The sequence below is a fragment of the Octopus bimaculoides genome, chromosome 1, assembly GCF_001194135.2.
Source record: "Octopus bimaculoides isolate UCB-OBI-ISO-001 chromosome 1, ASM119413v2, whole genome shotgun sequence".
NCBI lineage: Eukaryota > Metazoa > Mollusca > Cephalopoda > Octopoda > Octopodidae > Octopus > Octopus bimaculoides.
The window spans coordinates 20,812,452-20,826,262 of NC_068981.1; the positions used below are offsets into that span (position 1 = coordinate 20,812,452).

At 35.9% G+C, this 13,811-nt stretch overlaps 2 protein-coding genes across 5 annotated transcripts in view; one reads left to right on the forward strand and one right to left on the reverse strand.

Annotated features, from left to right (window-relative positions):
* The window catches only part of LOC106882297 (cytochrome c oxidase subunit 4 isoform 1, mitochondrial), a 26,839-nt gene extending 16,065 nt beyond the window's left edge, over positions 1 to 10,774 (reverse strand). Inside the window, exon 1 of the mRNA XM_014932932.2 lies at positions 10,631 to 10,774. The gene's annotated coding sequence lies outside the window, so the exon portion shown is untranslated. The remainder of the gene's footprint in view (positions 1 to 10,630) is intronic.
* On the forward strand, positions 2,840 to 13,811 carry LOC106882276 (protein O-linked-mannose beta-1,4-N-acetylglucosaminyltransferase 2). 4 transcript variants are annotated; one of them, XM_052965611.1, is made up of 3 exons: positions 2,840 to 3,275; positions 8,373 to 8,441; positions 11,621 to 13,811. In XM_052965611.1, the coding sequence occupies exon 3, from the start codon at positions 11,712 to 11,714 to the stop codon at positions 13,506 to 13,508; it is 1,797 nt and encodes a 598-aa protein (XP_052821571.1). In that variant the 5' UTR covers positions 2,840 to 3,275; positions 8,373 to 8,441; positions 11,621 to 11,711; the 3' UTR covers positions 13,509 to 13,811. The 4 variants fall into 4 exon arrangements, with proteins under 4 accessions (XP_052821571.1, XP_014788390.1, XP_014788384.1 ...); XM_014932904.2 differs by lacking the exon at positions 8,373 to 8,441 and having other exon boundaries at positions 2,840 to 3,327; XM_014932898.2 differs by lacking the exon at positions 8,373 to 8,441 and having other exon boundaries at positions 2,841 to 3,275.

Below are 13,811 nucleotides of genomic sequence, written 5' to 3' on the forward strand. Positions count from 1 at the left end.
CACACACACACACACACATCACATTCACCAGAGATGTTTTGTATGCAACTGAAGCTGTTCATCAAGGATTTGTGTACATAATCATCAAAAGACCCACAAAGATGATGATCATCAAATTTAATAATAAACAACCATAAGCAGGTGAGCAAGATTGTTCCTGTAAGTTCTGGAAATTAAATCACTTTGACAGGTTTTACCCCTCTCAGACCTGTGTCTCTGTGTCTAACTTTATCCTCCACCTGGACTTCTGAGCAAAAAGATAAATAAACAGTTGAATATAAAGCTCAAGAGTAATGATTGCAGGTAAACTAATGAACATAACTGACTGCATTTTTTTTTCTACTTATGTTTATCATTGCTGATTTACCAGGAATCCAGTGGAGATGACATTTAATCTATCACTACTAAAGCAGGAATACTGCGTGGCAGGGTTAATCTTTTATTGACATTCTATTCAAGGAAAGGTTCAGATCACTTTATTCAAAAGATAGGATAAATCTCAATGAATGCTTGAGTGGTTTCTTTGAATGACAATAACAGGAATACAATAACAACGACAGGTGAAGGTTGAGAGTAATGGATTTAAATTATTTATTGTCTTTTTAAGAGCTCAATTGCTTAGGGATTTTCTGAATTTAGATTTAACATTATCAGTAATGCTTCTACAACTTATAATTTTGAGAAGTTTAAATTTATGTTAGGGTAGGCTACAGTCTTTATTTCAATCATATAAGAATCAGAAAGAATATTTATTTGGTTAGATGATAATGAATTGATAGTTTGAACTCCTTTGCACAGACAAAAATTTAAACTAATCAGCTAATGAACCATAACTATTTTTAAACTGGTACTCTTAGCTAGGGTGTTGAACTATTTGATTTAAATATATAGTCCATCAGCTACTTTTATTAGTTAATATCCTCCACTACTTGTATCCTTGACCAGAACTCCAAGCACTCTTGATCTCTTTCTCATTCATAAACCCAACCATTACTGTGTCATTACTGACTCTTTCTCATTACTTAATAAAGTTGATTTCAAAACTGCCAATCATACAAGTCCTTTCTCCACAAATACCCAGGTACTTCAAGTTGGTTAACTATTTGGACCTCCACCAGTTTTATGTTAGCTGCTTATGACAGTGAATATACTTCACTTGTAATTCATTTGAAATGATTTAGTCCATGACAAATATTATCCTCCAAGGCATGTCACACAAACTTTGACAAAATCAGTGTTGTTACTCTTGACATCAGCAAAGGCTTTTGACCATGTCAAGCATGAAAACCATCTAAGATGCTCACCCATAGGTTTCATCCCTCTTTCAGCTTAGATAAGAGGTTTTCTGTTGGATGGTACAAACAGGGCTCTTCTTTTCCTACATTTTTCCTTCAGAAATTCAAACTGAGCATCAACCATGCTAAAGTCACTGGTCAGTGAAACCAAGACCTAGAATCAAGCCATAAATTCTCAGTAGCCAGGTTCATACCATACATAGATCATGCTCATATCACACAGTCTGTCCTGATTAGCAACCTATCAGCTCACAGTGATATCATGCCATATCATGAACATCATCTGCAATGTTCTCAAGGTTCCTGTGCTTTTCTTAGTATAAGGCAAAAACCTGTCAAGAACAACTCCTGAGGTTTGAGTGCCACCAGGGAACACACATCCTCACCTCTCACCACAAGCAATCAGAGAGCCGCTTAGTATACCAGAAACAACATCAAATTTTCCTTTGCTGAATCCAGCTAGAAATGAAAGGAATTCCTCTTCATAAATGTAAACCAACTCTTTCCTGCTTCTTGAGCCTTACTAATCATTACCAGGGGAGGACCCAAGGCACCCCTCAAAAAAAGAAGTGTGCCCTTCTAAATAATGTTATTACGCCCTTTTCTCATGGAATTGTATTCCTTTCTGACCTTGTGCCCACCCTTCTAAAAATCCCTGAGACCACGCCTGATTACTATGTATATTTGTTATACTGAAGCTCATTTCTAATCGCCTATGTCTCTACCAGTAGTCATTAGAAACTTATGTAATTATATACAATAAATATCATATGAATATATTGTGTTATGTTCATATTGTTCATGTATGCATAACACACAGCCCAGTTTACACTAAGCAAATAACATACCAACGAAACATCCCACTGTGACACCTGTAAAGGTCATGGACTCAACCTTCCCCAAAAAGAAAGAATGTGTTGAGTAAGTTATTCATATTTTATAGGCATAGGTGTAGAGAAGCTTGCTTCCCAACTATGTGATCTTGGGCTCAGTTCCACTACATGGCATCGTGGGCAAGTGTCTACAGCTATGAGAAAATATTACTTTGCTTGGTAACAGGTAAAAGCAGGTGACATGAAGGGCATTCAGCCGTAGAAAATCTGCCTCAAGAAATTCTGTCTGACCCATGCAAGTTAAAAAATATGAACGGTAAATAATGATGTCAATGATGATATATGGTAAAAATCACTATACGCTAATTAGTCACAGTTACCTCACTGAATACAACCGTCGCAACTCTTTTAATGTAGACTTTTTTTTTCACGAAAAAATAAAGGGGTAGGTGGTATCTATCTCTGTAAATTTATTTATAGATAACAGCTAAATTACCACATATACCAAAAAAAAAATTTTTAGATGGAAGTGTAAATATACTACTATCAAGACTCAAACGTAGAGTATATCCACAACCTCTGCAGAATTAATGACGTTTATTTAAGTACTTATAATGAGTCCCTGAAAGATAATAAAAGCTTGCTGGTTAGTGTTTCGTGGTCTCTTAACATAGCTTCCGAGTTCCTTCGTAGACACAGGTACGTAAGCTATATACGATACAAAATGCCTATCAAATCGAAACTGCTGTCACTTCACATGCGATTGATGCAAAGCAATGTCATTAAAGAAAGTAATATAAATTTTGACGTGCGTATATACACAAGCAAACATTGAGGAATCCATCTACACATACGTACACACGTTCACGTGCACGTACCCCCCTCTCACATACATATACACACAGAGGAATGAGTGATCGGTTTCCGTCAGAGCACCCTGTATATATTGTGTTATGTTAACATACGGCAAGATCGAGAAATCATACATAATCGATAGAACAGGCTTTATGATGTCAGTAAAGTCAAGGTCCCGTCTTTTTTTGTCTTCGACTTCTCTAAGCCAGCAAGTACCCATTTACATCATTAATATAAATGGCTGTAGCATTAGAAAACTTCCTTTGGCTGCCACCGGGAGACTGAATTGATGGTAAGTTTCACTATTTCAACATGAATTCAGAACAAAAGCCTTTTAATTTCTGGTCAGTATGTCTTATACCTGTTATTTTAGTGCATCTTTATATTATCACTCTTCCCAAACTAAACACTTTTCTGAGTGATGTTTATATTTCTTTTTTTTTACATGTAAACAAGCTGCAGGAGTGTTATATATATATATATATATATATATATATATATATATATATATAAAACAGTGACACATGTTTAAGATATTACATGTGTTTGTTTATTAATCTCCTCGCATGTGTGTATATATATATCACTTATTTATAAACGTAATTTGACTCGTTCTCATCTGTCGTATTTTTCTCAGTCAAACTCTACTATTTTTCCACCTACGTATAGTAATGTTCAGAGTTGTGAATACTTTTTACAGTATTACAATATCGTAACGATCATTCATGTGTAAAGAAACTCAGTGTGCTGTAATACTCTTTCGGTTATTCTTCCTAGACAAGATATGTATATCGGATGGAGCACTATTATCCTTGTTAATTACATATTTTATGATTACAGAAAAAAAAAATTAAAATGCTGGGTAACTTAATTGTTGAAGCGTTATTATTTGTGTTAGAACAGTAATTGACGTTCGTCTTCGTGTTTCGGTTTCAGTATGTATTTTATTCAGTCGACCGTAAAGGTTCGCCCTCCTCATTAATTATAGATAATGAAAGTAGTCCAAAATCCAGCAGTCCTTTAATACAGTCGTTAGACAATGAACGGCAGCGCATATGACTCTTTTTCTGGACCTACGAGATTAGTTGTTAAAGAGGAAGATGTTTGTTTCAGGCCGGAGGCTTAGCGCGATTGAGTGAACTCTGCTAACGAGATCTGTGGGCCAATTGGTGATGTTAGACCTTAGGAAGTGTTGCCTAGCCTTTAGTCATCCTTGAATGAGCAGACCCCTGATTAAAAGAATTCCAGTCATGAACATGCATAGTTTTATTTCAGATATCGTAAATGGAGAGCTCCATTATCGAATGTGTCTTTTCCTTCTTTAAAACAACATGAAAACGATTTGAGGAATATTTATTTTGTCTGCTACATTACGTTTTGGTAGAGTTAAAGATGGCAGTTAAAATGTCCACTAATAATTTGGCTTCATACTTTTATTGTTGTGAACAATCAAAGATAACTCCGATTGTTTCTTTAAACCATCATTACTTTGATACTACCTACAAATAGCAGTTGTGTAGCACCAGGTAATCCTAGATGGAACAGTTCTATCATACGCAGATGGCCGAACGGCAAGGTGCGACATACAGGCCCATCTATCCAACTAGATCAGTGTTCCGCAACCTTTTTTCACTTGCTGTACACTTATATTCATTTCAAAATTCGGCGGCACGCCTGATCTAAAATTATAACTAAAAGCATATGGAAAAATTATATTCCGGTTACACTGCGGCACACCGAGCATCGTCTCGTGGCACACCAGTGTTACGCGGCATACCGGTTGCGGAGCACTGGACTAGATGATGGCCATAGAAGTACTGCTTCTATACTTTATTTATCAGCACAAAGGATGAAAGGTAGAATTAACCACTGTTGGGTTGAATATAGAGTGCAGAGTATTTGAGCAAATATTGCTAGATTAACCTACCCAAACCAGCTAATTCGTCTGTGTGTGTGTCTTATTTCAGTCATTAGACTGCGGCCTTGCTGAGGCACCACCTTGAATATGTATGTATAATATATATATATACGTTATACGTGTGTGTGTGTTGTATATCATCATTATTTAACATCTGTTTTCAATGCTGACTTTGGTTGAACAAGATTGTTTTGATCTGTATCAGCTTTTATTTGGAGTTAATGATCTCCTAGACGGATTGGAGGACCAAACTCACTCATACATTTCAATTTTGTCTTGGCTTTCTATGGCTAGATGTCCTTCCTGTCTCCACCACTTCACAAGATGTACTGGCTGCATTTTATGTTGCATCAACAATAGTGATGTTGCTTTGCATTCCATAAAACAAGAGTTTTTACTACTCTATGATGTGTTTATTCATTTAAAATAACCTGTCTGAAAAAGTAAGTAAAAGAGTGAGTGAAGATAAAAGAATCAAGATGGAGTTGGAGTGAAGGTTGTAAGATTATGAGGTAAAAATAGAGTGATTGTGGGAGAGTGGCAAAAGCAGAGAGAGTAATGGTTAGTAATAGAGGTGGACAATGGTAAGAATGAGTGATAGATACCAATAGCAAGTGGCTTGGGGGAAGAGGAGTAATGACTGGCAGTACAGAAAGGATGAACAGCTATTGTCTTTCTTAGTTGCACAGGCAGAATAAGACGGTAAATAGAAGAGAGGGCATGCTAATATTATACCTGCTTCATTTCTTTCTGCATTCAAAACCAAAGTCTATCATGCATTGCATTCGTATAAACACTATTCATGTTCCTTCACTATGAGGGAGAAGTATTTTGTTGCTAGGAGAAGTAGAAGCTTCTAGAACATTCTCCAACTCATTCTTAGTCTAGTTTCTGTGTTTGTGCTACATAAAAAGCACTAAGTCCACTCTGCTGAGCGGTTGATGTTAGGAAGGGCATTGAGCTGTAAAAATCCTGCCAAAACAGTCATAGAAGTCTGGTGCAGGCTTCGGCTTGGCTAAATCTTGTCAAACCATCCCACCCATGCTAGCATGGAATATGGACATTAAATGATGATGATTTGTTTCATTAGAAAGATGGCATCAACAGTACCTCTTCCTTGTACAAAACCAGACTGCATCTTACCTAGGTTATGTTATCAATTAAACTACAATTCTGGATCTTTCATTTTCTGGCTTAACAGTCTGACACCTCTGCAGTTTTCTACATCACTCCTTGTATATGACACCTGTGCTACCTGATTTGCTATGCAGATGAGTAGTCTATAACCTACTTCACTAGAAATTTTAAGCATCTTAGCATTGCTGTCAACTTAAATGGTTGATCTACCTTATTGGTTCATCTTAGGGAGACTGTCTTTCTCCCATGCATTTTCCTCATTCAACAAACTTGAAATAGCACTTCCTTGCCTCTTTCTTTTCTGTGTCAATACAAACAAGTGTACACACTTTTCTTCAGCACATCTCACTTTTCTTTCACACATTGCTCTGCACTCCAGAATATGTCTTATCTTACAATACTGGTGATCTTTTCACTTTCAGCTTCTCCTCTTGCTAGTGACTCTTCTTACCATTTGATATTACTCTTTGCTGCTCCCTTTCTTCCAATCTTTCCAAGCCTATCTCTTTATGGCTCTATCTTGAGAATTATCTCACTGCCATGTTACCCTTCTTTTGCTAGGACTTTGCACCGTCCACAAATCTGGTTTGTTGCCTCAGTCTTGTATGAATTCTTTGGTGTAATTTTCTATCTCCTCTTTCTGTCTTGTTATATATGTAAATATGTTTCTAAACTTCTGATTTACTATGTGGATAACTAGCCAGGAATTTTAAGCACCTCGGAGATAATTCCTATAGAATCAGGTGTCTTCGCTGCCCTCATATCCTTTCGTCATAAATTCTCCTTCTCCTGAATAACTTTTGATTTGTCTAACTCTTACTCCGAAATCACTAACCACTAGTCTATATTGAGTTGTACATTCCTCATTGGGAAGGACACACATAGCTGTTGATCTCTTGTCCTGGTGAGTTAGTAGTATATTTTAGCTTTTATGCTGTTTTTTTTTCTTGGTTCATTTGTTTCCTGTCATTCGTTCATATTTTGTACATTCAGCAGAGCATGTTCACTTAATTTTTTTTTCTAGTCTTTGCAAATCCTCTGTGTTTAAGGCCCATATCTCGATACCATGTAGCCTTGTGCATCATATACAGGCTTCATACAATCTGCTTTTCCTCTATTGTTGGCCAGCCAAGGTAATAGTTCTGTAAACTTTTTTCAATCTGTTCTAACTTTGGCAAGTATGCTTTAGAGCATTTACCCCACTGTGAATTAGGTCACCTTGATAACAGAAGCTATCAACTATGAGAGAGTCTATTTTGCATGTGCTTTTAGTACTTATTGACATTGTGCACCTACTATATGCAGAGTCTACTTCTTTGTTAACTTGCCTGTGATTCTACTTCACCTCTTGTGCATCAGTTTACACTGAATATGCCACTTAGGATTCCTACTTACTCCTTTTCTACACACCAAGCATGGCCCCTTCTTTCATGATTCAGAGTCCTGTCTTTTCTACTACTCACTAAAACTTTAATCTTTGTTCAGGTTATATTGAGGCACCTTGATTCTGGGTTTTGCTTTCATGCTTGGAATTTCATTTTTAATTGTGCTATCGATTCAGCTGGCTTGGAGAACAATAATGAACAGAAGGGAACTGAGCCCTGATACCCTTACCTTCTACTGTAGCTCTGGGTCGATCAAAGCCTTGTGAATGGTGTTAGACTGAAAGAAAACGTGTGTGTGTGTGTGTGTGTGTGTGTGTGTGTTTATATTTCGCTCATGGTAATGTGGTTGGTGTTAAAAAGAGCATCTACTCATAGAAACCAAGCTGATAGCGAAATTTAGGAGTAAGATGTGCACCAAATAGGAAAGTAGAAATGACCCATCTTACCCCTGCCAGAATGGAATGGAAAGTGGGTACACACACAGACTCAATGTCCCGTGTAATTCAAGAATATTGATATTAAGATCTTTATCTATTTTTTTGAGGTTTTTCGAGTGAACCAACATTCTCCGAGACTGATTTAAAGCAGAATGGCTATGCTTCATTAAATTACACTCAAATGAAATTTTTTTACACAGCACATAATAAAGCAGCTGTAAATTCTATGAGCCCTTCCCTTCACAATTTCGATACATAGTATTTTTGGCATTAGTCATGTAGTATTCTTGGCTGTAAGAATTGCCTTATTCTATCTTAGGTCATTATTGATTCTCGATATGCGCTTTATTATTGATTTTGTTCCCTTTTATCATCGATGTTGTTAATATAAGACACATCGTGTGCTTTGGCAACTACCTCGGTTTTTAGTAACTGATATTGTTGACATATCTTTTAATGTTGTGTGTATATATATATATATATATATATATATACTCTTTTACTTGTTTCAGTCATTTTGACAGCGGCCATGCTGGAGCACCGCCTTTAGTCGAGCAAATCGATCCCAGGACTTATTCTTTGTAAGTCTAGTACTTATTCTGTCGGTCCTTCAATGTAGACAATTTATAATCTGTGTAAATAACGCTAACAGCAGACTATTTACCATATAAGTATCAGTATTTAAAATTTCAATAAATGGTTAAATATCACAGTATTTTCCCTATCGTTATGGGAAGCAATTATATATTCAAAACAGTCCTAATTTCAATAGATTTCTCACTAAAACAACGGCAACGCCGTGGCCTGAAAAATAACGACACTAGCACTCCTCTTTCTCCCTTACACACACACCCATCTTCGATTTAATCATATCGGTTAATGTTTACATTAACTATCATAGCAGCGCCCTTATACATGTTTCCCATAAAAAAAAGAGTGGGTGGTAAAACAGAATAATGCAGAGTTAGAGAAAATTTTTTAAAAAGCACGAAAAAGTGAGTAGCCCTTAGCTATCTTCATCCTAAGTTTGCTCAATCAGAATTGGGTGGAGCTAAATGACAATATTTCTTCGAGAAATGTCAGGTAAAACATCATTTAATGACAGCATTATCCACACTTTGTTGTTGCGAATACTCGACCATCACTAGACTCTTAAGTGTAATTTACAGCAAATGAAAAATAGCTGGAAAAGTAACAGGTTTACTTCGTCCTTGACACACCGAATGCTAAGTATTGGCTGGCAAATATCAGAAAAAAAGTGAGAGCAAATAAATTACAGATAGAAGGTGCCCAGAGAGAGAGTATAACTAAAGATTGAAAAAATCAGTATGTTATACTGCGAGATCGTCAAATGATCTGATGCAAATGTATTTCTCTCCTTTATTCTTTCAAACATATATTTATATAAATACATATCATTTCAACGTTGTATCTGGCTCGAAACTTGGAAAAAACTCCCCTGTAATTCCTAGTAAATATATCATCTATTGAGCACTTTCTTATGCATTTTAAAACTATAATAAACACATAAATATTCAGGTATTCGACAATAAAATCTTAAGTCTATTTGATAACAGTCACGTGTAAACATGACCAGAAAAATCGAGTAACTTCCGGCTGACTATCTACGGATGTCAATAAAGGTCATAACATTGAATACTAATACTGTAGGTGTCAGTAATAAGGCGACTCCCTCGACGTTTTCCGTTGTTAATTTAAAGTAGAAAGTTTATATATATCTTTCTTGTCTTTCGTCCTTTTCATATAGTTTACAGAATAAGATTTTAGATTGGATGCTTCCTGTTATATTGCCCCATTAGTGTGTATCAGTGTGTCTGTCTCTGAATGGAGCTCTTAATTCAGGTGTATCCCAGGGTTCAGATATGTCTTTCATATCCTTCCATATATGAATGACTTTATTGCAATACACGCCGCTTTACAAATTATTAAATACCCGGTGTTCTTCCTTAATCTTCAGACAGTATTCACATATAACTTAAACACCAGGCTAAACATTCACTACATCAATGTAACTTTGAGAATATCCTTCAGTAACGCCAAGACCACCTAATTTCTTCCAACAGCACAAACGTACAATCACTGACGTATAAAGCAACAATCTTGAATCTTGCCTTCTCTACTCATGAACTATATATAACTGAAACTCTGAAAGTCACTATAAATATAAATATAGGCTTCACAATCTCTGACAGTCTTTCATGGCAACCCCACATTACTAAAATTTCATCACAGAGACAAAACTTCTTCAAAGCCAGGAAATACTTCAGTCTTGATCAGTTTCCTAGCTCTTTTCAAAGTACATTGGAGTACTACTACACTTACAAACATTGTAAAACACAACCAAAAGAGAACCAATTGACTGATTGGTAGAAAGCCAGCTACCAAAATATTATAACCTCTAGCTCAGATCTACTCTATTTCTGACCACTACCATATTTATTGCAACCATTTTCTCTGCTCTTCTGGACTAGCTAGTTATACCCAAACCTACTCAACTTACCAGTCTCTCCTCTTCTGATCATGCTTACTGTGTCATGCCTCTCAAATCCCACACTAAAAACTTCATCCAATCTCTTTCATGAACATCAAGATGGTGGAACATCTTCCCTTCCCATTTTTTACTTGCAAACATTAACCTTCAGATGTTTGATATGGGCATCAGCTACACTAGTATCATCAGTCTGAGACGATCTACAAAGGGCATGAGCACTGCCCTACTATGTTTAACTAATAAAAATAGTGTACTTACAATTTTGTTACATAGCATTTGCTGGAGTTAGATGGGTCCAACGTGGCAATAAATGTTGCACTGATCTTGGTGTAGATGTAGTTTATATTTGTTTGGATCAGGTGAGAAATATAATTTTTTTTCTGTTGCTGTGTTGTAGTTTTGTAGTGTGTGTCTAGGTGTTCATAGGTTATTAAACAAGTGTTGTATGGGCTTGAGCAAACTTTAGTCATGAACTATGCTTATCAGTTGTCACTTCCTAAACAACTGATACCACAATCTAAATATTTAGTGACTTTTTATTATCTATTAAGTGTCCATATCCCTTCCAGCTTGGAGTTAGTAGAGGGAAGAGAGAGGAGATGCAGTTGTAGAGATGAATGAGAGAAAGAGAGAGGGCTGCAGTTATGGAGATGAAGATTTGAGCAAAGTATAGAATTCACAAGGTAACATAGTAGTGGAGGTAGTGGTGCATAGCTTAATAGTTCAGTAGAACTGGGACTGGATGTTTAGTTTCGGACTTTAGTTGTGTGAGGGATGTAGAGGGTAAAACATGTTAAAGGATAATTTCTCTCAGTTAGCTGTCTTGGTTGGATTGGGGATGGTCAGCATATAATTAACATTGTTGCATCATTTGAACTGATTTGAAGGGCATGAAGTTGTGTCATAAAGTCATATGTGAATTGCCTTGATAACATATCTACTTTTTCCATGAAAATGAGAAATTAATTTATGTGCATCAGTTTTAGCCATTTTTTAAAACTTCATTTTGGTGTTAGGAAAAGCATCCAGCTGTAGAAACTCTGCCAGATCAGCTTGGAGCCTGGTGCAGCCATCTGGTTCACCAGTCCCCAATCAAACCGTCCAACCCATGCCAGCATGGAAAGCAGACGTTAAACGATGATGATGATTTCTTTTCATGTAGAAAAATGTTCAGTTGTACATCTAAGAAAAAAATATATACTTGAGCCATGTATCCAATTTCTTGATTTTATTTTTTTCTATTTTCAGGAAGAAGAAAATATTCTATTGTTGCTCAAAGGAACAGTTTATTTAAACATCACTTAGCTATCTGAAGTGATATAAAGTAGTTTCTGTGAAAATGCCGTCTCTCCATTATATTTCACATGCTGTTGCTCTTGCATTGATTGCAATGCTGATCAGAAAATACATAGAACTGAAGATTTACCATGATGATGTCATGTCTTCATGTTACCTTTCTGAAACAAACCATGAAAATTCAGAAGTAGAAAATGAAATTGAACATGAAACACCTCCAAAAGCTCCTGTGCCAACTTCTGATGACCCTAGATTTCTAACACCAGAGTATTTGAATCAGAAACTATTTTCTGATGGCTCATCGGTAACCTGTAATCCTACAGACCATGCTGCTCAACGGACTTGCCATTTTGTCAACCTGTGTTATTTTGCTGAAAGAGACAGTTACTTGTTTTTTCACAGTGATAAAAGTATACTTGAAAATATTCCTGTTAATCGATACTCTCCAACTTTAGTTGAATTATCTTCAGTTACAAACCATACTTACAACCATTTTAATTATATTGACATGCCTGTAAGTGCTTCTAGATTGTTCCATATAAAATGGGTGACAACTTCCAGTTTGATTATAAGAAGATTTAAGCCTGACAATCTTATGCATGTCATTCATGATGATATTCTACCTCTCTTTCAGACTCTCAGACATTTTAATCTTGCTGCCAATACTTCAGACCGCTTTCATTATAGATTAATATTTGATGATGAGTGGGGAGAAGGTCCTTTCTTAAAACTCTATGATATTCTCTCAGTGTATCAACCGATTTTTAAGTCTATGCTTCGTGAAGCCCCAGGATTAACTTGTTTTCATCAAGCCTATGTTGGTTTAGTAAAATCTACTGCATGGTATGATTATGGCTTTTATAAGCCACAAGGTCCTCTTCCTGAAAGAAAGGTGAGCAGTGTTGAAATTAACAGCTTATTGGAGTATACACGGAGAGAATTAGGTCTAAGCATCAATACTGATAATTCAGATTATTTAGTTCTCATATCAAGGAAATCAACAAGGCTGATCTTGAATGAAATTGAATTAAGCTTAGCTTTGTCACGTGAGGTCCGTATTAAAGTGATTCATTTAAGTCAAGAACAGTATACAATTGAACAGATGATTGAAGTTGTGTCTAATTCTATAGGAATAATTGGAATGCATGGATCATTATTAACACTTGCTATGTACTTACCTGCTGGTAGTATTTTAATAGAGCTGTTCCCATATGCTGTAAATCCTGATCATTATACTCCATATAAAACACTGGTTTCTTTGCCTGGAATGAACATTCTGTACAGAGCATGGCGTAATATGGAACAAAAGAAATCATTTGGTCATTTAACTATGGGAAATATTGAATATCTTCCTCATGATGTACAACAAAGAATTATTTCTCAAATGGAAGTTCCAAGACATATTTGTTGTGATGATCCATCATGGCTTTACCATATTTACCAAGACACACAAGTTGATATTGAAACTATAATCTCCTTGACACAAGAAGCTATTTTGGCCACAAAAACTGAAAACAATCGGGCCTTGGATAAAATAGCTACAAACTTTGTCATACCTGATAAAGTTACACATGATAGTTGCAAAACTATGGTTGATGGCTCCAAGCAGATAATTATTTATTGGGAAATTCCTTGGAACTTACAGTTTTTCAACTATGAAACAGTTGAATATGAAGTGTTGTTGCAATACACCAAAAGTCCTGAAAAATCTACAATTTTTAGAGTTTCAGCCAACTCCATAACACTAGAACCATCAGACAGTTTTTACATTGTGTGGGTTCGCTGTAGCTTGGATGAGATTCATGTGGGACCATTTAAGCAAATTGCTTGTGTTGAATGATTTGTTATGCTTGGCAATAATTGATAATATTCAAATTATGCTGGGGTCAACTTTGCCTCTCATCCTTCCAGGGTAGATCAAAATATATCAGTCAAGTTCTGGTGTTGATATAATTGACTAAATCCTCCCCAAAATTTGAGGCCTTGTGCCTGTATAAGTAAAAAAAAAAAATCAGTGATTGATATTTGATGAAGTCAGTTCTCTATTTATTTTAGAAGAGTTATTTTCTTGAACTTAACTCTTATTCCAAAGTATTCATGTTGTAAATAATTTGTCAGACAAATAAATTCCAGTTTACAGTCA